This window comes from Lissotriton vulgaris, chromosome 9 (assembly GCF_964263255.1).
Source record: "Lissotriton vulgaris chromosome 9, aLisVul1.2, whole genome shotgun sequence".
NCBI classification, from domain to species: Eukaryota; Metazoa; Chordata; class Amphibia; order Caudata; family Salamandridae; genus Lissotriton; species Lissotriton vulgaris.
The window spans coordinates 608,690,458-608,707,987 of NC_141697.1; the positions used below are offsets into that span (position 1 = coordinate 608,690,458).

Consider the following 17,530-nt stretch of genomic DNA (forward strand, 5'->3'; position numbering starts at 1 on the left):
CCTTCTTCAGAGTTGCGACGGCAGCAGCAGCGACGGTGACACGCTTCCTCTTCGTTGTGCCACGCTTCTCTCTGATGCGGTGCAGTGCGACAGTTCCAGCAGCGACACCCTCCTTTCTCCGGAGTTGCGACGGCAGGCACAGCGACGAGGACACGCTTCTTCTCGTTGAGTCGCACTTCCAGCTCCTTGCGGCACGCAGTTCCTCAGAAGGCCCAAAACAGCAGCAGGCACTTCCAAAAGAACACTGGGGAGCTAGGGGTTGAAGTCTGTTGTTCCTGAGACTTCAGCAGGAGGCAAGCTCTTTTCCAAGCCCTTGGAGATCCTTTACAAGTTGAAAGCAAACTACACAAAGTTCCTTTTTCCTTCCTTTGGCAGTAAGGCAACCACTGCGGGCCAATCCCCCAAGCAGCACTTCAGCTTGGGAATAGTCTCTCCTCAGTTTCTTCAGGTTCCTCTCCTCAGTAAAGATTTCTTCTTGTAGTCCAAAGTGATCTAATTTCATGGGATTAGGGTCTCAATATTTATACCCAGAAATCCTTTGTTCTCTGAGGGGAGAGGGGCCTTTGCCCAGTCCAAACCAGTTCTGAAGCACTCTGTTTACCAGACTTCTCCTTTCCTTTCACAGTGCAGGGCATGCACATCAGACGCCACACAGGAGGTGGAGCCAGCATTGTGGAAGGCAAGTACAGTACTGGAGCACTTTGTTTACAGGACTCCTTCTCTTCTTTCAGTGTGTAGGGCAGAGACATCAGCCGCTCCCCAGGGGGTGGAGCCAGCATTGTGGTAGGCAGGCACAGCCCTATTCAGAGTTCAGGTGCACTCCTCCCTCCCATCTAGATGCAGATCTCTCAATTCACCACTGGGTGACTCAGCCTGTCTCCTGGAATTCCCCAGCCCTGTCACTCACAAAACCAGACATAGGAATACACAAACTAGCAGAGGCAGGTTTGAATGGTTAGACAAGCAAATACCTATTTTCTAAAAGTGCTATTTGCATACACAAAATATTAAAATAAACTTTACTAAAAGATGTATTTTATTATTCTGAGTTCAGGCATACTAAACTCGAATTTCTACCATGTTCTCTGAGACAGTTAGAATTATAAAATGTAATAACTCTAACAGCCCATTCTAGCCCATGGAGGACCGGTAGCCTTGCAATAGTGAAACACGAAAATTGCTGTAATTCACTATTAGGACATGCCACATACATCAGGGCTTGTCCTACCTTATACTTACAGTGCACCCTGCCCTTGGGCCTACCATAGGGGTGACTGATATGAAGAAAAGGGAAGGTTTAGGGACTGGGAAGTGGGTGCACTTGCCCAGTCAGCATGACAGTACCAGACTGCATGCAGGCTCTGCAATGGCAGAATTTAGACACATTTTACAATGCTGCTTCTGTGGGAGGCACAACCAGTGCTGCAGGCCCGCCAGCAGCATTTAGATTACACGCCCTGGGTACACGCAGTGCACTAGACTAGGGTCTGACAAGTAAACCAAATACCCAAACATGGAACCACTGGTTAGTACATCAATTTACAGTAGGGAGCACTTGCACTGTGGCACTAAATAGCAGTGGCACAGTGCCCAAAGCATCTAATACAGCAAAAACACATGAGGCAACTGCAAAAATGGAAGGGAGACGCACGCCAATGGTGCCTGGTCTAACATGGATGAACATGTAGTCAAATAATTTTATGACCCGGTGTCAGGCCACTTGAGAAACGTACTGTATAGCCGGACACGGGTCAATTTCAATAGCAACAAGACACCACTCCTCATCCTGGCCCCCGGTCATAATACTTTCCTGGAGCAATACAGCAAGCACACTGGCTGCTGAGTTTATCAACCCCCCCACAGAGCTACAGTGCCAGGACAGGCACAGTGAAGCTATATTTCTGAATGGCATTAGCATTTTTTGTGCGATGTGAACACCAGTATTCACATGTAATTTTGACCCCTAAGTATGTGGCTACTTGGACCACTGGAACTTGAGAGGTGCACATAGCGGGAGTCTGGATGACCTGAGTTTTTTTTTTTTGAAAACCTTTATTATGTAAAGAAAGAGACAGTTACAGACCTACAGCCACGGAGGCTGGTCAATCAAACACAACAACATCAACATCAAAGTACACAGCTCTTCAGCCGACAACCCGAGGGTTCGGCAGCGATATCTTGTGATCATATAGAGCAGGTGGTATAACTAGGATCAGTGAAAGGTTTCACATTTTATCTTTTATATAAATAAAACCACAAACAAAACACAAAAAAGATCAAGGCGTTACTGTGTAGAACTGGCTGTCCCTTATGGCAGTGGGAGACGGATGAAAGATGTGTTACAATATAAGAGAGGAGAAATATCGGGGAGGGTGGGGGGGGGGACCTGGTGTGGAATTTTGGTTTGCGATCTGAACATCATCTGCGCCAGCTTGTCACCTATGTACTACGTGCACGGCAGCCATTTTAGGTCACCTATGTACTACGTGCACGGCAGCCATTTTAGATATCATGGTCTCCCTGTCCACGATCAATCGCCAGCGCGCCCCTCTGACCCAGCAAGCATCCTCCGCGCACCCTGGCTCCCCCTCCCCCCCCCTCATGAGCATGACCCTTCTGCATGACCCTGTCCTTGGGAGTCACGCCAGCGCCTGACCAACACCTCCTCTCCTCCCATGAATGCCCCTCTGTTGATAAACCTTCCCTCAGCTCGATTGTCCACGCGGCATGAATACCACTCCTTTGATGACCCCTTCCCCCGTGTCCAGCTGTCCACACAGGTCTGAGGCCATCGCCTAAGCCGGCAGATATCATTTACTGCCCCTTATTGTACGAGGTCGCTCTCCTTCAAAGGACCCTCTATTGATCCAGGCCTCCCCACCCCCTGTGATATGATCAGGCGCACACATCCTAAGACTCGACGGAACACTCAGCTGCGTGATGACCCCCTCCTCTTATCAGCAGGTTGAGGACCTCTATTGTGGGGATATATGGGGGTGGGATTGACACGAGGATTGCGGGGATGTCTTTTTCTCTATGTCACAATGTTCTGATTGTAATAAAGAAAGGTCACATGCCATAAACCAGTGTATAAGAGGCCAGGCCTCCGAGAGGCTGTGAGAGCACCTCGAGACGATACCTTGTTGTCTGATCTGATGTGTTCTGCTCCGTCGGAATAAACTTCTGTTTTCCTGCCTTCTGGTCTCCGGCGCCTGCCTCATTGCTTGGTAATCTGAATGGTACAAGGGCGGTTAGCGCCGGGCAAATCTTGAGAAAGGTCCTAGCCCTACCTTTTTCCACACCGGGAGCGAAACAATACAATGTAGTCAACCAAAACTAAGTGCAGGGAACGCACGGTCAAGGGAGAAGAAGCGGATTAGGAAGGTCGGTGAACCGGGGGGTGCAAATCTCTCCTCGGTATGCGTTCCATTGACCCCATATCCTACTCCATTTCTTGGGTCTGCCGCAGGAAACATATACAGTTTTCTCTCTGAACATGGACCAGTCCATATTTTCTTTCCACGTTAGGAGCGTTGGCGGTCTCGAGGAACCCCATAATTGGGCTATGTCCCGTTTAGCAACCATATTACCCAATGTGACCCATTGAGTTTGAGCAACAGTACAGTCATTCAGTTCCCAAACATTCAACAGACATCTGGCCTCAGGCAACCACACAACACCCGTCACTTCACCCATAACCGCATGCACTCGGCGCCAAAACGTCGCCACCTCCAGACATTCCCAGAGGATATGCAAAAAAGTAGCCAGCATACCACATCCGCGCCTACACAATCCATCCACAGAAAAACCCATAGTATCAGTCGTGGGCCCGTGACATACACCCGATGCAGTATTTTAAGTTGCACCAACCTAAGACGTGCCGGAATCGCAACCTCTTTAGGGGAAGATATCGCCGCCTGCCAGTCTTCATCGTCCAGTTCTAACCCGTCACTGGTCCAAGCATTCCGCAGTCGCAGAAGGAGATCCGAGCGATCGTAGATCAGTTTCTTATAAATAAGAGATATAGTGCTGTCAGAGACGTATCCATCAAGCACTCTATCCTCAAGAGGGGAGGACTCCGGGATAGTAGTATCAGCCGGGAAAACCGAGTTAATCGCATGGCTGACTTGGAGGTAACGGTAATATTCCCTGTCGCTCAGTTTATATTCCCGCTGGAGTGCCTCGAAGGTCTTAACTGCGCCCTTGGCCTAGAGGTCACCCACCCTGCTGATACCGATGAGATCCCATCTGTCAAAACCCTTCGACGACCACAGGCCACCTAGGCTTCCGCGGCGTGCAGTGGGGCCGATTTCGTCAATTTATCCGTCCATCCCGCGGCGGCGGTTGCGCTTCCCCAAACTCGCACCGCCACTGCAGTAGGGCCTGTGAGGTGCTACCGGTCGGCTCTAGAATAAAGCGCTCGATTGTAGTCCCCCCCGGGGAATTGCCTTCTGTCCATCTCAAACACGGGGTTCGGGGCAGGGCCGTACATAACGTGGTTCACAGCACTCAACTGGGAAGCCCAGTAGTAGCGCTTAATGTCGGGCAACGCGATACCTCCATCGTACCATGGCAAAGTTAATTTCGCCAGTGCGATACGTGGTCGCCCACCCCATACCAACCGACTATGTAAGCCCTCAATCTCTCGGAAATAGCTGGCAGGTACCAAATCGAGTGTGTTTTGAATGGCATACAAGAAGCGGGGGAGAGACATCATTTTGAACAGGGACGCCCTTCCCAAGGGGGAAGAGTGGCAAGCCACACCACGCTGCAACATCCGACCGAAGCCGGGAGAGCGGAGGCAGCAAATTCCGCTCATAGCGGGCTTTGGGGTCCAGTGAAATATAGATCCCCCAGTATTTAAAGCCATCCCAAGAAACCGGTATAGGACAATTGCGGGGAAGAAGAGGCTCATCGCCCGTGAGTAGATAAATACAGGACTTGGCCCAGTAAATGACCAGACCGGAATTCCTCCCAAAGGAGCGTAACACATCGAACAGGACGCCCAGCGACTTACGAGGAGAGGAAAGATACATCAATATATCATCGGCATAGAGTGATATCCGGTCCTCGAAGTCAGGCGACCATCGGATGCCCTTAAGCGACGGTTCCCACCTCAACCATGCAGCCAGGGGCTCAAGGGCAAGTGCAAAGAGGAGCGGCGACAAGGGGCACCCCTGTCTCGTTCCCCGTCCGAGGGTGAAAGGCTCCGAAGCTCTACCATTAACCGATGACCTGAGTTTTGGTGACATTGACCTTATAACCAGACAACCGGCCAAATTGAGCAGCTAAGATCTTTAAAGCGGCAAAGGCAGAAGCAACATCCCTGGTTAAGACTACGATGTCATCCGCCTAGGCCATCGCCTTGTAATCAATAGCATTGACCCTTACAGGCAGAATATCCAGATTGCCTTCGATCTTACTAAGGAGGGGATCAATGTAGAGTGCAAAAATCAGTGGCGAGCAGGAACATCCCTGCCTGGTCCCCCTACGGATATTAAATGATGTTGACTCAAGACCAGAAATGAGCAAGGTTGCCGCTGGAGAAATATAAAGACATTGAACGGCCTGTATAAACTTCGAACTAAAGCCTTTCCAGCAGAGAACTGCCCATAAGAACCCCCAGGCGACCCTGTTGAACGCTTTCTCGGCATCCAACAGGATCGCACCGAGGGGATAATCAGTCACCTTGGACCAGTCCAAAAGCGCGATGACCCGGCGGACATGATCGGCTGTGTCCCTGCCCGGAATAAAGCCATGCTGGCGTAGTGAAACCAGTGGAGTAATTACCCGAGCCAGTCTAGTAGATAGGATTTTGGAGTAAATTTTACTGTCTGTGTTTATGAGGGAAATGGGTCGGAAGGAATAAGGGTCCAGCTCTGGCTTATCTTTCTTCCTATAAAGGAACAATCGTGGTTAGACGCCACGAGTCTGGTATCTTCCCCCCCTGTGCAGACCTAAACACTGACAGGAGATCCTGGCGAATCTCCGAAATGAAGTCCCTGTAAAATTCCAGTGGGATGGCATCAGGGCCCGCGGCCTTACCATTGGCCAGTGATTTAATTGCTATCTCAACCTCCTCCCACTCTATAGGAGCAGACAAGTCTTCATTCTGCTGGGTTGTGATTTGGAGTGTATGAATATCCTGAAATAAGTCCCGGGCCTCAGACTCAATTCTAGAACCCGAGTTCTCCTCGGTATAAAGTGTACTATAGAACTCCAGAAAAATACCCATGATCCCCTCCGGTGTGTCATGGACGTGACCCTGACAATCCGGTATCTTATTAATGCGGCTAGCGAGACTCTTCTGCTGGAGACTTTGCCGGATTTCTCTCCAAATTCATAAACCACTGACCGATACTGCAAAAACTTATCCACCAAGTCCTGCCCAAAGAATTCTAAAAGTTTGGACTTAATTATAGCAACAGATTGTTGACTTTGACCTAAATCAAGACCCTCCTTAATTGAGCATGTTAGTTGGACCTCTGCAACCCTAAGCTCCTCAATACGCCGCCTTGCATAGTTCTCAGTCGGAAAGCTGAGAAGCTCCTTGTCTCCCCCCGTACTGCTGCCTTAAGTGTATCCCACACTATACCACTAGGCAGTGCCCCTATTAATATTTAAAAACTCTGTTACCCAGCCCTCATATGCCCCTGATAGGCCTGCTCCGATAATAATTTTCTTTTGAATGTTTAAACTCTAGGGATACTAGGCCTACCATTAAAGGGACATTCTACAATCAAAGGATTATGATCAGACAGGATTCTTGGGGGGACTGAGATGGAAGCCTTCTCTGCGACCAAGTTAGACATAAAAAATAGTCCAAACGGACCATTCTATTATGGGGGGCGAGTAGTATGTGAAACGATCTTGATCTTTATTATGCCGTTACCAGAAGTCAGTTAAAACAATGTTCCAGGATCAGCGCTAGGAGGGCCCTAAAAACCTTGGGTTTCTTACCCGAGTATTTTTGTCCGCCAGCTAAATTGAAATCCCCAGACATTTTACTATTCATATCCCCACAGAGAGAAATGGGATGTGGCCATAATGCTAACTCTGAACTCAGACAATTAAAAACTTCTGGGTCATCTAAATTTGAGCCATATATTGTACAAATAGTTAAAGGTCTATCATTAACTACTAGTTCGGCTATTACCCATCTGACTGTGCTATCCTGACAAATTTTATTACAGGATCCAACCCCCCGTTTTAGTAAGATAGCCACCCCTCTAATCATTGAAGTCTGACGAGAACATCCAATTAAGTCATATCCTGGAATTCTCAAATAATCGTGTTTATCCCAGGGCACGTGCTTCTCTTGAATGCAAAGTATTTCTATTTGCATAGCCTGAACAATTCTTGAAAACAAGGCCCTTTTTTTGCCATCATTAAGACCCCATATATTCCCCATATATTCCAAGAACTAAGCACAATTTACCCTGCCCCATTTACTTTCGACACGAAACCTAGTCCCACCAATGTACCCATAGCTATTTTAATCCAACCTTCTAAATATGTACGAAACCTAAAATTACAACTAACACAATAGATGCCACGACTATACCTCAAAATCAAGTATTTTTTGGTCCCCCAACCCCTGCCACCCTCACAATTCCACCCACCTACACCACACACCCCCACCCTTCAGCACCACCACCCCCACCCCGGAACCCCTCTACCCCCTCACCCCCTTGTAAGGCAGCAGAACCAAAGTCCCCTGGTGTCCCCCTCAACAGTTGACTACTGCATGGGGATGAGGCCGATGGGAGCCAGAAAGCAGAAAGGACGAAAAGAAAAGAAAGATCTGAGTGCTCCCATACAGTTGGCCCACACCCCCACTTTTAGAACCCTAAAGTCCCCCGAAGAAGACACCCCCAGAGCACAAATACTAGGTCCTAGATTAAATTCAGGAACTCCTTAGCCTGGATTTCAGAAACAAAATAAGTAGTCTGACCCTGATGGATAATGTTCAATTTAGAGGGAAAGAGTAGAAAAGCTTGAGCTCCTTTAGACTGGAAAGGTGCCATTAGCTGGCGGAGCTGCCACCTCCGCTCAACTGTTGCTGGACAAAAATCAGGTCTGACAAAGAATTCTCAGCCCTTCACAGCCCTCTTTATGTATGGTCTGGCTAAGTCGTAAATCTTCTCCCTTGCTAGATAATTATTCAGGCAAATCAATATCGCTCAAGGCTTATCACCAGACTAGACAGAACCCTGCCTTTGCTTAAAGGGAAAGCGATGTGCGCGCTGGACCTCAAGCTGCCAGTCCCATTGTTTAACCTCTCGAAATGCCTTGGTGAAAAGTTACACTATAAACTGCCTAGCATCTGAGCCTTCAATCCCTTCTGAAACTCCTAGAACCCTGAGATTGTTCCTCCTGGCCCTATTTTCAAGGTCTGTAAGTTTCCAGAGCATGTCCTCCCTTTGCGTTTTGATGAGGTGTGTGATGCCCTTCTGAGTGGCCAGGTTGTCTTCCAGAGTGGAGATCCTTTCTTCAGCCTCAACGATTCTGGATACAATGTCAGAGCATGTTTTTGCCACTCTATGGATAGAATTATGCATCCTCCGACACGCTCCCTGGGTTCGCACACTCTCTTGTCTGGTCTCTTCATGGTGAGCCATAATGGTCTGGTTAAAGTGTCACCTCTACCAAGATGTAGCGGAGATGAATTAACCCCCCTGACGCCCCCTAGGTCTATGGGGTTGCCTGCCAAACCAGATTGTACGGAGAAAGAATAATCCCAGGCTAGAGCGCCCGTATTCAGGCTAGACGACGAGCCCCCCTGTTCTCTGACCGCCTTCCGAAATGTGCGAGGACCATGAGGTGAAGCTTCTGACATTAGTGCTTCATTGGTGCGCCAATAACCCAATTTACTGTCATCATCTGTCCAATCCTTGTCTAGGCCTACATCTTCCTCCTCAGATGTGCCAGAGTGCTCAGGCAGGGAGTAGAATTTGTCAGCACCTTCAGTTTCTCTTGTATTTCCATTTAAATTTGCCGCAGTACTATCAGAAGACTCTCCGCCCACTGCACCTGGGATAATACTACTTTGCGGAAGCAACCCATCATGCCTTTGATCAAGAGAAGCTTGAAACTCGGTATCGAAGCATTCGGGACTACAGCTCTCAGAATTCCATTGAATGAGCTGCGGTATTGGGAGCAGAGTGAGCAGGATTGATATTAATCTCCATGCTCCGATCCCCCACTCCCGCGTTCTCAAACACCACTGCAGGCTCGGGCTGGGAGGCATTAACAACAGATGGAGCTGCAACAGCCTTTCCTGTCGGAGCACCCGTTGATTTCAAGGATGCATGTACCGGCTAGGCACGTTTGTTTTTAATCCCTTGCTGCGGAGTCTTAGCCTTGCCGACCTGGGTTTTAAACATTGCGGGAAGAATCTTCCTGGTTTTCGCGAAGGCAGATGCTGCCTGTCCCGCAGGCGTTAGCTGGCTGTGAAGCGCTTCCCCGGCGGCAACCTATGTACTCCCCAGCATGCCCGGCGACTCCCCCTCTGCCTTGATCGGCTTAGCCGAGCCAGCTCCGCGGACCGAGGAGACACGACTCCCCGCAACTGCTGGGTTCCTTCCCTGCCCCTTAGGAGGCATAATGCTGCAAGAAGACTCGGGCGGGTAGATGAAGAACGGCGGCCGAAGTAGCAAGCAGGAGACGCTGGCCAAAGACAAAGGATCCTGCTGGTAAGTTGACTCCGGGATAACAATAGCCCCCACAGCATCAGCATGAGCATAGCCACCAGAAAGTCAGAATCAGTAAATCCTATTTAAACATCGCCCATGTTTTTTTCGGCCTCAGGAGACATGATTTTCGAGAGTCAGGGGAGACCAGGAGAGAGCGTCCACCCAGCTCACACTGCCGAATGACCAGCCGCCATCTTGCCTCGCGAGAACACCGAATCAGCCTGGTTCAAGTTATACTTCTGTCCTTACTCTATGCAAAACTAGTACTTTTTTAGATCCCAGAGGCCCTTGCTCTGTCTCGTTTACATAGGAAGCATACTCTGGTCTTTCTAGAATTTGCTCCTAGGCAACTAGTATTTTCATTATTTGTAGTGAAAGAAATTTAAGGTTAAAGAATAGAAAATGGGCCATATGTATCATTCCAAGTTGCGCTCGCAAACGACGAAATTCGCAGAATTTCGGCGTTTGCGATCGCAATTGGGCTTAGTGGTATGCATAAAAGAAAAACTGCCTCCCAAAATAAGGAATCGCAAAATTTGCGATTCCCTATTTTACGATTGCATTTAAGGGATCGCAAATTGCGATTCTTTAAATGCAATTTAAGAAGCACAGAAAAAGTGCAATTTGGCCTTAAGGAATCGCAAATTACCACCAACTTCAAGTTGGTGGTAATTTGCGATTTCTTTGAAAAATTCACTTTTTTGCATTTTTCAAAGTGCCATGTGGTGCACATACATGTGTCCTTTTGACACCCTGGCACCCTTGCAATTGCATTCTCAATTTGCGATTCTCTAATTGAGAATCGCAAACTGAGAATGTCTTCCCATTCTAGCCCATAGGAATGAATGGGAAGGTATTCCTTATTTGAGAATCTCAGTTTGTGATTCGCAAATAAGGAATATGTGGGATTCGCAAAATTTTTAGCAAATCCTACTTACATTGCATTTTGCGATTCTCTAATTGCGATTCTCTAAAAATCGCAATTTGAGAATCACAAAATGGTTTCTTCACACATATGCCCCAATGTGGTGAAACAGGGCTTACCTTGCTTCCATTGATTCTCCTAAGACAGTAGTATGGCACAGATGTGGTCATTTTCATCTTAGCCTTGTTTTTCTCTGAGCTGTGTGCCTAGCATAAACATATTTTGCTTATGTCTCCACTAGTTCACTTTCTTTCAGATCTCTTGTGTCTGGCCCCTTTTTACTCCCCTCACCCTCTCCATTAAATCCGCTCGCACTTCTAGCAATAGGTTTATTGATCTGAAACTGTAAAAGCCAAAGGGTGTCAGTTCACATCTTAGGGAATTCCTAATCCAACATTTCTAAATACCGTCTTCATGCAGCAGTGTGTGTTGATGGACTCTGGATACTGAAGCTAAAGGTAGCCCTGGTAGAGGAGAGAGTTTGCCTGCCTTGTTCATCCAAGAGCTCTAGTCTTGGGCCATTTGGTCACATGTTAGGGAAAATCAAACTGCCCCTTACTACTTTAACACCTTGGCTGCTAATGGTTTTCCCCTCCTGTGCTAACATTCTTTGAATTCCATCATACATGACGAGCTCAGCTCGTCATAAGCACAGCTCAACCGTGCCTCATGACGAGCTGAGCTCGTCATGAGCAGCGAAGGGGTTAAGATAGGTAGTAACGTCTTGTGCAAGCTTTCCTGATTCCTGGGTACTTGGCCCAATTCTTTTGACTCTTCCGATTGCAGAGATATGACACAAACATATGCTGTCATCAGCATTGGATGAGAGTACGCCGAGTCATCCCAGTCAGGTAAAAATTAAGCTACCCCCTACCACTTTAAGGATGGTAGCAATGCCTAAGGCTACCATTCCTGATTCCTGGGCGCTTGGCTGCAACCTTTGCATCTTTACAATTGCAAAAGCATGACCCACAATCTGCCTTTTATGGGCATTAAAAAATGAAAGTACACTGAGCCCTGCTAGACATGAAAAATCAAACTACCTACTATTGTTTTAAGGATGGTCACTATGTCCCAGGCCCCCTTCTCCTGACCCTTCTTATTGTGACATATGACCTGCAATCTAGCTTTATCAGCATTAGAAGATGAAAATATACTGAGCCCCGCCAGGCATGATAAAATCAAACGATCCCTACCCCTCTAAGACCTGTTACAGAATCTTTGGCTAACCTTGCTACATACTGGGCACTTGGCTTCGTCCTGCTGCCCTTTGTATTGAGAAGATATGATCCACGATCTGCCTTTATCAATATTAGAAGAAAGAATGCAAAGCTCTGCCAGCCAGGAAAAATCAGACTACCCTTTACTACTTCAAGGTTGGTCACACAGTCTTGGGCAAGCCTTGCAGATTCTGGACGCTTTTGTCCCCTATTGCTGACATGCAGCACTGCAGAGATGTCGTCTGTGACAAGTTATAGGCATTTCAAGATGAAATACATTTATCCCTATCCACTAGTAATATTGCATTCCTCTAACTCTAAACAGAAATGTCTTGGTGGCAGGGGAGCCAGTTGATGTAGTAATCAGCACTTTGCAGATAAAGTCAAGATTTGCAAAAAAGGTTAGCAGAAGGAGCCTTTTCAACTTTCCATTAAAAACTGTATTAATAATGAAGAAGGTATTCTAATTCTATACATCACAAAAGGCTTATTATTAGTTCCCAATCCTTGAAAAGGGCATACACATCATTTGGATGAGTTGGATCTAGCAATGATCCTTCAATAAATTGTGGCTCCAAATATAAATAATCCACTGTGCATCTTAATGATAATACACGGTAAGATCTTTCATACCTGTGCTGTACGACCTCCACCTCTTCTAACTTCTCTGGGATCTCCATTTTATTCAACCACTGCTCCTTCTCATCAATCCACACCTCGCAGGCGTTCACCTCACTGAACATCCTGTAGACGGCCATGGCATCTTGCAACCACTGCCTTCGCAGTACGGCCACCTCAGCAACTTCGCTATACAGCTGCTCCACTTCCACTATCCTTATCTGAACATCCACCATGTCCCGATACATAGGGGCCAGAGCAGACAGGTGCATCCTCAACGCTAGGACAGCGGCACGATGCTTCTCGATCTCCTCGACCAGCCCCTTGTGCTTCTTCATGAGGGACTGCGTGGAGTATTCATCGTGCCCAAAGTCATCACTTGAGACAAGACGGTAAGTGTCCTGCAGATAGGCCACCAGGTCGTCTGTATCTGAGCTAAACTGGTGAAAGTTCAAAGCCTCTTGGAGCTTCTGCTGGTGGATAGCAGAGACTTCTTCCAGCTTCTTCCACCTCATCTTGACCTCCCTGGTTTTCTCCTGGATGTTGCTATTTCTGAGACGTTTCTTGGCTAAGATCTGCTCCCCTTTCTTCATGGTCTGTTGTAGGAGAGAACGCCGCCCACCCAGCTCTCCAATCAAAATCTTGTGCTTGTTCATGAGCCTGATGACCCCGCTAAGATCTTTCCCATGGTTCTTGGAGGAAAGGATCTGCTCTTTCTCTCGAATCCAGCTCTCTGCCTCCTCCACCTCTTGAAAGAAAGTCCACAGCTGGCGGGAGTCCTCTAACTCATTGCGCCTTTTAGTGGCCAGCTCACGCAGTCCTTCCAAGCAGGTCTTGACATGGTGTACACGGTTACAGATCACTTGTGGGTCACATGGCAGGTAACCTGGAAGAAAATACAATCTGTTTAATGAATACTCGTTCTTAGGAAGTCCACCAACCAATAAAAATATTATTTTGCTTATACATTTTTAAATTCTTAAATTAGAGTATCATTTGTAATTTCATCTTGCTTTTTTAATACAAATCTCTCTGAGACACTGCTCATTTTGTTATAAGTTAAACTACTATAATATTTTTAAGTGATGTTCTTTGCAGATATCTGAGGTCAAGTGTTTACAATATATTAGTGGTATGGCTTGTAAATCTTTGTTGATGTTGGTACATCTTTTAACAAAACAAACACAACAATGATTAAAAATAGCACATTTTCAAACACTGATTTCCACACTTAATTACCTATCTTCAATCAAATTTATAAAAAAAAGCAAATCAAAACAGAACCACTACAAAAGCATTTCACCATGTATTCCCAAGAGTGAATACCCAATTCCTAAACTTTCTTCAGGCCTTCACAGCTTTCTGGCTTATAACATGCCTAAGATCTCACGTCTTGCTCACAACAAGCGACAACCACACTTTTGAAGGTTGAGTTGAGCTCTTGGTCACAACAGGGAAAATGCCACACCAGGAGAGAAGTGTGACCTAATGTCCTGTTATTTACTAAAGCTGCAAATTAGCTCTCATTTGTAAGATGTCTCAAAACCTGAGAGGTCTGTTATTAAAAGTGCAGTTGATATGAATTGAGGTATTGATATTCCATTCCAGAATCTGGAGCTGTAACTGACACAGTGTGCGACAAAGAGTCCCCACCTATCATTGCTGGTGGGCGGGTCGGCAGGCAGGCCGAGCTAATGGGCAGTCTGTCTCTACCCTTTCATCCACCAGATAGGAATACTGGTTGTGCAGTACAGATCTAGTAGTGATGGGTTAAGACTCCCTGAAAATAGGCTGACATTTTGGCAGGGCTGTCTCCACTAGACTTTCCAGCACATTGGTGTTTCACCGTAACCCGATCCACCCTGTGGATGGGGGCCACAGTGGCACCATGACTGAGGGTAAACTACATAGTCCTCATCCAACAGTTCACTCAGTGCATTATAAAGGCTTGTCTTTTTTCTGTGGTAACTGATGCACCCTGTAAATGTGATTTGCATGTTTTGGCCTCCTTATTCAAACTAGTAAATGCAGGATGCATAGAAGCAACACCAATGGGGAAAGAGGGTGCACAGAGAGGCAGCCATACTACCTATTCTGGTACGTTGGTAGTGAAGAGAAGTAACCACTTACTTGGATTAGCAGAAGAAAACTTATCAGTGACAATGGTTTACAAGTTACTTTGCGAGTAACAGGAAACGATGGTGAAAGACCAAACTGTCACACATCACTGTTACTGGGAAAAGGTTTAGAGTTAGTTATACTGCATCCTAATAAGAAACAGACAGGCTGATTTAGAGTTTAGATTTTTGTTTGCCGTGTTAGCGGTAGTTCAAAATCTTCTATGTTTAAGATATCCTACAGGGTGGAGGGCGTTTCTCAAAAAAGTGGCAGCATCCACCATTTGAGTTGTACCTTAGTCAGTGGCAGCTGCCGCAAATCCAATTTATTTAGGAGGTTTTGTATAGCACTAGCCAGACCCGAAGGTATCGGAGCTCTTTACAGCATATAGGGGGGGGAAAAACACATAAAAGCGGCAAAAGAAAGCATAAGTGTTCAAAAGTTCCAGTGTGCTGTGCGTCCGAGGAGCACATTGAGGTAGAATGGTTCCGAGGTAGTCTCGATGCATGAACAAAGTCTTGGGCTAAGTCTTCCTCCGGGAGTTGAGGGAAGAGTAGGGGGTTAGGGGATGAGGTAGGGAGTGTTGGAGCATTTGCCTGGTGGCTGCAGAGTACCGGCTTGTGCGTTTTGGAATTCAGTTTGGGAAGGCACGGTTGAGGTGTAAGTATTTTAAGAGTCTTTTGAATTTTATGAAGGAGGGAGTTGTCCTGATATCAACTGGGATGGAATTCCAGATTTTGGGTGCATTTCCTGCGAAGGAACGTGTCACAGTTTTATGCATGCGTGTTTTCAAAGGGATTAGTAAGAGGGTGTTGGAACTCCTAAGGTTTCTTGACTAGCCGGCTTTCTTGAGCTTGGAGGCCAGGTATTCCGGTTTCCCTTTGTGCAAGGCTGGTGGAGTGGGGGGAGGGGGTGTTAGGGGAATGATCATTTTAAAAAACATACCTGTCCTGCAGCCGACGCTGACTCTGCCGGCTGTCTCACTGCTCTTTTCCTCCTGGCAGTCACTGGGGCACAAAGCGCAGGCTCCCCACCCAATCTGGATACTGCTCTCATGCTATACCAAGGAAACACAAGGAGATGATGGACGGAGTGCTGAAACTTTTCAGACACTCGCCTCCAGTAACAGATCTGGGTTAAATCCATCATCGTTCTTTACCTCACTTCACCACCCCAGTACCTCCTGGATTCAACATAGATCTGTGACTAGGGGAGAGTGTATGAAAAGTTTCAGTGCTCCGTCCATCATCTCCTTGTGTTTGCTCATGCTATACCAAGCATGAGAGCAGCGCCTATATTGGTAGGAGCGGGATGGAATAATGCTTGCTCAGACACAGGGAGCCCGTGCCATGTCTCCACCTGGCTGTGCAGCACAGCTGGGTTGGAAAAATGTAAGTGTGCAAGTCGGATTGGCCAGCCAAACTGACATGCGTACTTACAGTGCACATCTCCTCCTCCCTCCCTACCATGGCCCGGCCTCACCCTAGATTCCATGGCTGAGTCTGTCAGTGGTAAATAAAATGATAATATTATTTTACTATCATTTTATTTTTCCCTGACTAACCAGTGGGGCGACGCTCCTCCACCATTACGAAGGAGCCTTCCCTAACCTTGGTGCTAAATATTTCAGTCAAATTGCACCAATGTCTATCAATGGTGGAGGAAATGCCCCCAGTAAATGTGGGGTCTGGGAATGCACCAGAAAGTGGGGGAACAGTCGTTGTCCACACTAGGCTTGCCTTTTCTTGAAACTATGCCACCATTTCCATTGTGGACTTCTTTGGAGTTGAGCTAACAGACTATTTTGAGTTTTGCAACAAGTCCATACATTTTCCAGGGCAGTGGAGGCATATACTTAATTGCCCTTGTGGGAGCATGACTGCCATATTTACATATTACATAAACAAGAAGAATCCTACTGCTAGTGTGAGGAAAGAAGGGGAGGGGAAGCACTCAGTGTTGTGTAAAATACCCCTCACACACCAACAGGCCCCTTGGTGTCATGCTTCATCATCGGGGTCTTCGCACCCCGCTAGAGGGATGCGGCATGCTGCGACCTACGACTACGTGGGAGCGTGGACAGGTGTAAACTATGTGTGGTGTGTGTTGATTGTGAGTGATAAGAGGATTAAATGTGAGTGGGAAACGTGGTGAGGAAATTAAAAAGTACCTGGCTAGTGGGAAAAATGAAAAAAACTGGTGCTATTAAAAGGTGTGCAGAAAAAGACGAGGTTGGTTTGTCTTAATTACGGACAAAACCTCTGTAATTAAGACAAACCAACCTCGTCTTTTTCTGCACACCTTTTAATAGCACCAGCTAGGGGTACGAAATAAAGTTTTTTTCATTTTTCCCACTAGCCAGGTACTTTTTAATTTCCTCCCACGTAGTCGTAGGTCGCAGCGTGCCGCATCCCTCTAGCGGGGTGCGAAGACCCCGATGATGAAGCATGACACCAAGGGGCCTGTTGGTGTGTGAGGGGTATTTTACACAACACTGAGTGCTTCCCCTCCCACGTAGTCGTAGGTCGCAGCATGCCGCATCCCTCTAGCGGGGTGCGAAGACCCCGATGATGAAGCATGACACCAAGGGGCCTGTTGGTGTGTGAGGGGTATTTTACACAACACTGAGTGCTTCCCCTCCCCTTCTTTCCTCACACTAGCAGTAGGATTCTTCTTGTTTATGTATCAGTGCCCGTGGAGTAGGAATCCTACTTTGTACTCTACCTCCCTTCTTTGTTTAAAATTATATTTACATATTAGTCAGGCAGGCAGAAATCTCAAAGACTTCAGCAGAACCACTGTCATGGCAGCCCTGTTGAAGGCATTAAACGTTTTACTGAGTTGTTGCCATGATTAGGAATGGGCGACGAATTCTGCTCTGCAGACAGAGTTTGTGGAATTTTGCCAGCACGGAGTTCCAAAAAAATAAGCTAAGTGACGCAGAGTGTAGTTTT

General features: G+C 47.0%; 1 protein-coding gene across 1 annotated transcript in view; it reads right to left on the reverse strand.

Moving 5' to 3' along the window:
* SPTBN4 (spectrin beta, non-erythrocytic 4) overlaps positions 1-17,530 on the reverse strand; it is a 1,634,043-nt gene that overhangs the window by 1,263,717 nt on the left and 352,796 nt on the right. The window contains exon 14 of the mRNA XM_086938242.1: positions 12,474-13,344. Coding sequence (XP_086794368.1) covers positions 12,474-13,344 — 871 coding nt within the window. The remainder of the gene's footprint in view (positions 1-12,473; positions 13,345-17,530) is intronic.